Source organism: Populus alba, chromosome 4, assembly GCF_005239225.2.
Source record: "Populus alba chromosome 4, ASM523922v2, whole genome shotgun sequence".
Classification (NCBI taxonomy): domain Eukaryota; kingdom Viridiplantae; phylum Streptophyta; class Magnoliopsida; order Malpighiales; family Salicaceae; genus Populus; species Populus alba.
Window position 1 is genome coordinate 15,896,480 of NC_133287.1, and position 7,083 is coordinate 15,903,562.

The 7,083-nt window shown below is 31.6% G+C and overlaps 1 protein-coding gene across 1 annotated transcript; it reads left to right on the plus strand.

The window, feature by feature from the left end:
- The first annotated feature begins 5,192 nt into the window (after positions 1–5,192).
- On the plus strand, positions 5,193–6,767 carry LOC118050701 (uncharacterized). The gene has a single exon (XM_035061126.2). The coding sequence runs from the start codon at positions 5,360–5,362 to the stop codon at positions 6,461–6,463; it is 1,104 nt and encodes a 367-aa protein (XP_034917017.1). The 5' UTR covers positions 5,193–5,359; the 3' UTR covers positions 6,464–6,767.
- Positions 6,768–7,083: the final 316 nt, after the last annotated feature.

Genomic DNA, 7,083 nt, shown 5'->3' on the forward strand with positions numbered 1-7,083 from the left:
GCAAGACCACGAAATCCACCATGCATGCACCCAATAGGCGATCCTAAGCAGATAAATATATATCTACCATGATCTGTTCTAGATAGATTAAATAAATATTTTAGCATATGTATATTTATTGACCATTAAGATAGGTTTATGCTCCAAAAAAGGTTTAATCATATCAAATTAAAATAATAACTTAAAAATATTGTAACTTCTTATTCAATTGTTGGATCGGGTTTAATTTTTTTCAGGAGTTCTCAAAAATCATTATCCCTGTAGAAGCCACTACATAAATAGTTAAATCTTTAGATATTCAAAATCTGACTCAGGCCCTGATTTTGACACTTTTATTCACTAGCACAAACTTATCAGTCAAGTAGTCATCTTTAGCCATAAAATAGTCGAAAAATTTTACTTTCTGCGTTTTGATAATATAGCCCTATTTAGCATTATGGTCCAATATCGTTTTTGAATTTTTTTTAATTTTAAATTATATTTTTATATGTTTTTAGATCATTTTAATATGCTAATATCAAATATTAAATAAAAACAAAATATTATTTTGATGTATTTTTTAAATAAAAATATTTTTAAAAAAATAAACCTTCATCAAAGTCTCAAACTGCCTTTATGCCATTCTTATCAGGTTCTATGCAGTTTGATAAACCGAACATAAACATAAATATTTTTTTGCGCATATGAAAAATATTGTTATTTTGCAACACTACCGTCCATCACCATTCATCAGCAAATAATATTCCTTTAATTAGGAGAACTCTTCGTCGTCGTTCTTGGAAGGAAATGAAACTCGTGGCAAAAACGTAACCTAACATCTAGAATAGTATAAAAAACACCCCCCTCTCTTATTGAATCATTAAGAGAAGTTTCACTTGACTTTCATAATTTAAACAAGTTTAAAGAAGAGTTTATTTCTTTTAATATATTAATATAACAATGAAGTGATTGTATTTTTAAAACCGACCGTTCAAAAATAAAAAATAAAATAGTCCATTAATTTTCTTGAAGTCTTGGCATATCATTATTTTAAGAGAAGGTTTGGTTAAAGTTTAGCATTTTAAATGATTTGTCAACTAATATAAGATATTAATTATCACCACCTTATTAATTTTACACTATAAAAAGTTCCCACGTAAGCACTTTTTTTATTAACTTCGGTACAAATTAATTCGGATACAAACATTAATAAAAATAATTTAATTAAAATACACACAAGCTCATCAAACATATATATATATATATATATATATATATATATATATATATATATATATATATATATATATATATATATACACTTCATCACAAGAAATTTCATGGAAAAAGCTCGATGAAAACTAATTTCATCACATGCTTCTGCATATTTTATCGATTTCTTTATAGTTTTCGTGGGTCAAATCTCAATTACATCATCTTATATTCGGTCACTAAAGTGTCATTAATGGGAAATTATGAAAACCATGCAGCTATATATATATATATATATATATATATATATATATATATATATATATATATATATATATATATTTCGCGAATTAATTACTTATTCTATTGCAGCCCACCTACCACTATATTATATATTTGTTAAGAAGTCAAATACTGCATACACTCCATTAATTACAAGGATAACATATTATAACGATTGCATGGAAAAGATTGCTTAATTTAGAATAATCTAGCATGCATTCGGAGAAATTATACGCTTTGAGTGGCCCCTCGATCGAGACTATTTTTCTTCCCTTTTTTTTTTGGTTAAAAAAATAGATATTTGCTCCACCATAAATCCCTCTTTAAAAATCTTAAATGCTCTTGTATGTTATTTTCAGGGGTGGTTATTTTTTTGTTCAATTTTTTTTTTATAAAAAAAATAATCAAATTAAAATTTTATTTTTTAAAAAAATCAAAACCGATTCAAACCGACCTGTTTCGGTTCGGGTTTTTTAGAACAAAAATATGTTCAAACCAGTTTGGCTTGGTTTTTTCGATTAGGCTTAGTTTTTTTTTTTTTTTTCTGGTTTGGGTTCGATTTGATTCAGTTCGGTTTTTTCAATTTCAGGCTTATGAAACTGAATCGAACCGATATGTTTTTTTAAAATTTTAACCGGTTTAAGCGGTTTTTTTTCACAATTCGATTTTTTCAGTTATTGTTTTTTTGTTTTTTTCGGTTTAGTCAATTTTTTTGTTTACCTCTATTTTTCTCATTCTCTCCATGAGAGAGAGACCTTACAAGCAAACCAATGCCAATTTGCTATTAGATTAATTGGCGTTAGATTACTTCAACATCATACATAGAATAAGAGCAAAGAAGAGGGAAACAACTGTGGTGTGGAATAATTATAATAACTACACCAAAAGAATTTTGAAAAAAAAAAAAAAAAAAAAGATTGAGGTTGGTAGACTGAAAACAAACGAGGAAAGGATTAGTTGGGAGGACGGACACAATTCAAGACTTCCAGCTCCAATTTGCCAGCCCACTTGCTTATGTATTACTATAAAAATCAAATACACCGGCAAGCAGCTTGATTGATTAAAATTCAAGATTTTTATTTATCAAAATGATATTAAAAACGCATTTTCATGACAAGATGCATTTGAAATAACGATTCTAAAATTCAAGTTTAATAAATAAAAGTAAATTATCGTTGTTGGCTGATTTTTTCTTTTCCAGTCGTGTGCCTGCCTATCCACGATTAATAACCAGCTCTAGCGGTGCGTATTGGTAGATTTTTCTAGGCAACATATTTAAGTTTTAATAACTCTAGTCAAGAATATTTTAAAAAATAAAATGATATTATTTTAAATAAAAAATAAAAATTTCTAGATTTGAAATAGTCGGATCTTATCTAGGTTTTGCTACATTTACCAATCCATTTTAAAATTAAACTTGGTTGATATAGGCTCCAAACCAAGCTGGTTTTATAACCATGGGTATAACAAGAAAAACCCAATTTGAGATTACCATAAAAAATGAAGCAAGAAAGCAACCAAGAGTCATTTTTGTTTTTTTGTTTTTGCATTTTAAAAGAATTAATTTTTTACTTTACTTTAAATTAATTTTTTATATATATATTTTCAGATCGTTTTGATGTACTGATGTTAAAAATAATTTTTAAAAAATAAAAAAATTATTTTAATATATTTTTAAATAAAAAATTCTTTAAAAAACATCATTACCACACATCCAAACACTCCTATCAAAAACAGAATTGAAACCAGTACCCAAAAGAATACAAGTGGTAATGAAAAGGAAAACAAACAAGGAGAAAAGGGAAAAGTTTCAGGCCTCCCAAAACCATCCATTAAAACGCAACCAAAAACTCAAATATTGGACCAGACGACCATGCTTCTGTTAATCCGATTTACCCATCGGCTTACAGGTGCTGATTGATGTTAATTCCTTGTCACTTCATGGGGAAGATTTGACATCAGATGACCAGACATAAAGCAATGTTCTGCATACTCCAAGGAAGTATGAGTAAATTGCAGTCGACAACTATCTCGGCTGTCGACGTCTATACCGATCAGATTAATCCAAATTAGTTAGGGTTGACAGAGATCCATCGCACAACAACCTTAAATCTTAACGCCGAATGAATTGAAGTGATTAAGATTCTTAAAAAACACAAGAAGAAGAAGAAGAAGAGGGTAATAAAAGAGCGAGCGTGTTGCATGCTACAAAACATGGTAGAGAAGAAGAGACAGGGAAAATGACAGGGACCGTCCAGCTTACGTTACAGTAATTCTAAAACAACGACACTGATGTTTCTTGTGCTACACATACACTGCCTTACGATCAAACACAGTAAAAAAAAAAAAAAAAAAACTTAACTTTAACTCTGCTTGCCAACCAGCTGTATTTTTTTATTATTATGATTAAAGTAGATGTCCGAATAATTTACGTGTATTTTAACTAATTTTATGAATTTAAAAATTAATGATCATATAAACCTCCAGTAGCTATAATATTAGTAATTATAAAATTCAAACTTAAAATTATAGGAAAAACAAACCCTTTTATTCCAAGTTTTTATCGGGTCAACTTGCACATATCTTGATTAATTTCATAAATCTTAAAATTAATAACTATATAAATCTCAAATAACTATCAAATTAACAACCATAAAATTTAAACTTCAAATGACAATAAAAACAAATCCTTTAATTCTAAATTTTTATCACTGCCACCTACTGTATGAATCCAACCAGCTGCATTTTGATAACAAGGGCCATAGATATTTGACCACTTTTTAACTTCAACATCGCTTTCAAGAGACCATTAATCATTCGATCCGGTCAAAATCAAGGATGGTATCCGTGGAGTGGGTAGTTTTATATTTATACTTTATTTATTATTTTATTATTATTTATGAGGTAAAAAGTATCTATTATTTATTAATCAATACAAAAAAAATTAATATATATATAAATATATATATTACATTATATTAAAAAACCTAAATGTTTTATAAATTTACATTTTATGTTAGATTCAATGAGTTTTGATTCAAATTTAACAATATTTATATTCTATTTATTATATTATTTATCAGATAAGATAAATGTATATGGATGTAAGATAACTATCTATCTATTCAGATAGAGTTAGGTCTGTATATAAGATTGGGCTAAAATTATCGTTTTGAAATCCGGTGTGACTTGATGTGTTGATCCAGACTTGGCTGATTTGGGACTGGAACTGGATCGAGTTAAAGAAAAAACAGGAAAAAAAAAAAACCTAATATGACTCAGCGACCCTGCTGACCTAACAAGATTCGGCTATAAACTCATTGATTTTTTTTTTTTTTTTCAAACAACATTATTTTAATTTAAAAAAAAAATTAACCCAACTGACCGATCAAAACCCGAAACTTGGACTCACCACCTAGCCAAGTCTTAAAATGGCTAAAATTATAGTCCTCAGTTAAAATCTGAAAAAAAAAAAATGAAAATTAAAAAAATGATATTATTGCTGCTGTCGTGGCAAGAGTTGTAGTTGAGGGCCAAGTATATAGTCCCAACAAACCAATCCCAGTAATGACGGACTTGTCACTCGGTCTCATGAGAAATACCCTGGAAACGATAATGAGAACACAAATTTTAGATGACCGGAACTTCTCTTTAGTGTAAAGACAACTATGCCCCCCTTCTTAAGCTTCATTTCTCCTTTTACTTTTATAAAGCCGCCTCCACACATTCCTCATGTCAAATCTCCCTCTCCTTCCCCTCCCCTTCCTTCCTTCTCTAATGTCTTTCTCACTCCCTTTATAAATCCACACAATTCAACCGACCTCAACCTTGGCAGCCCCCAAAACTCGCACAAACCAACCTTGGCACACAACCGGTAACCCCATCAATGGAAATGGAAGTTGTGATGCCAGTGCCACCTGTGGACTTCAACTTCGATAGCACTTGTTCTTCTCCTTACATGACAGCTCCTTCAAGTCCTCAAAGATTTGGAAACTTCTTCTTGAGTGCCCCAACAAGCCCCACTCGCACTTCTTCTTTCTACAGGGAGCTAAATGATATTACTCTTTCTACAGGTTCATCTTCTTCAATGATCCCTTTTGACTGGGAAGAGAAGCCTGGAACTCCCAAATCCAAGCACCAAAGAGAAGACAACAGCAGGAATGATAGTGATCACGATGGTTTTCATGAAGATTTTGAGTTCGATTTTAGTGGTCATTTAGAAAGAGCTTCTTTATCGGCTGAAGAACTCTTTGATGGTGGCAAGATCAAGCCCTTGAAGCCACCACCTGGCTATGATTCCTCAGTTTCTTCTCCAAGGTCTCCACGATCACCAATATCAAGAACCACAAAGGGATTTGACCCCTTTCAAGCTGCCATTGAAGAGACGCGTAAAAGAGAGGTTAAACTACAAGCTATTCAACAAGGCCAAGCACCCAATCAACGTGGAAGAGGCAGAAGAAACGGTGGCTCTTCATTTTCGGCTGGTTCTATACGTAAAGGAAGCAGATCTTTATCTCCTTTAAGAGTTTCAGACATCATGTTTGACCAAGAAGAGAATTCCCAGAATTCAAATTCTATTGCCTCAACAGCAAGCACCCCCAAATCATCTTACACATCTTCTATCTTATCCGCGATATCATTCACATCGAAAAGGTACAAGAAATGGAAGCTAAAGGACTTATTGCTATTCAGAAGTGCATCAGAAGGTAGCAGAACAACAAGTTGCAATGATGAGCTCACAAGATTTTCAGTTATGTCCAAAAAAGAAGGGACAGAGGATGTCAAGAATTCTAGCTTTCGATCCACAGATAGTGTAGGGAGTGCCAGGAGGAGATCAGGGCCTATATCAGCTCATGAGGTGCATTACACAGTGAACCGGGCAGTTTCAGAGGAAATGAGAAGGAAGACGTTCTTGCCTTACAAGCAAGGTCTCTTGGGGTGCCTAGGATTCAATGCTGTTGCAAGTGCGCATGCTTTGACACGTGGATGATTCAGATCACCTCGATGTTGTTTTGTGATTTGAGTTTTAATGGTTAGCTTTGGTATATTTTCTATTACATAATTATAGTGTCAATTACTTTGTGTCTGTATCCATGAAATGGACACAAATTGTATGAAAATACTGCATAGTTGAAAAAAAGGCATCTACAGGATTATAAATCGTGTAAAACTGCTTGTGGTTGGTTGGGTCTGAGATATTGTTGTTTACCAAGTCAATTAAATATTTAAAGAGGAATGTAGTTTTTATGCTTATCTGTAAATCTAGCATGTCATTTTCTGATGTTTTCAGGCAACAGTACTGTTTGATGCATACAAACTTGACCGAACACAAATATTATTTCTGCACTTTATTCTGTATTAACATATATTCTGGCATTGCCATTCCGGACCTCATTGTAACCTGTGGTGATACATGTTTTGTTGGGGAAATTCATACGTTTCAATCCTAAGAAATGTTGTAAATAAAATTCCACAAATTAAGAACATAAATAACATCAAACTTGAGGTGTATACACATATTGTTCTTAAGGATATTTCCTCATAACAAGGCTATTCTTCAAGATTCAACAAATTTCTTCTCTAAAACAAGGGTTACAGAAACAGCTAGAC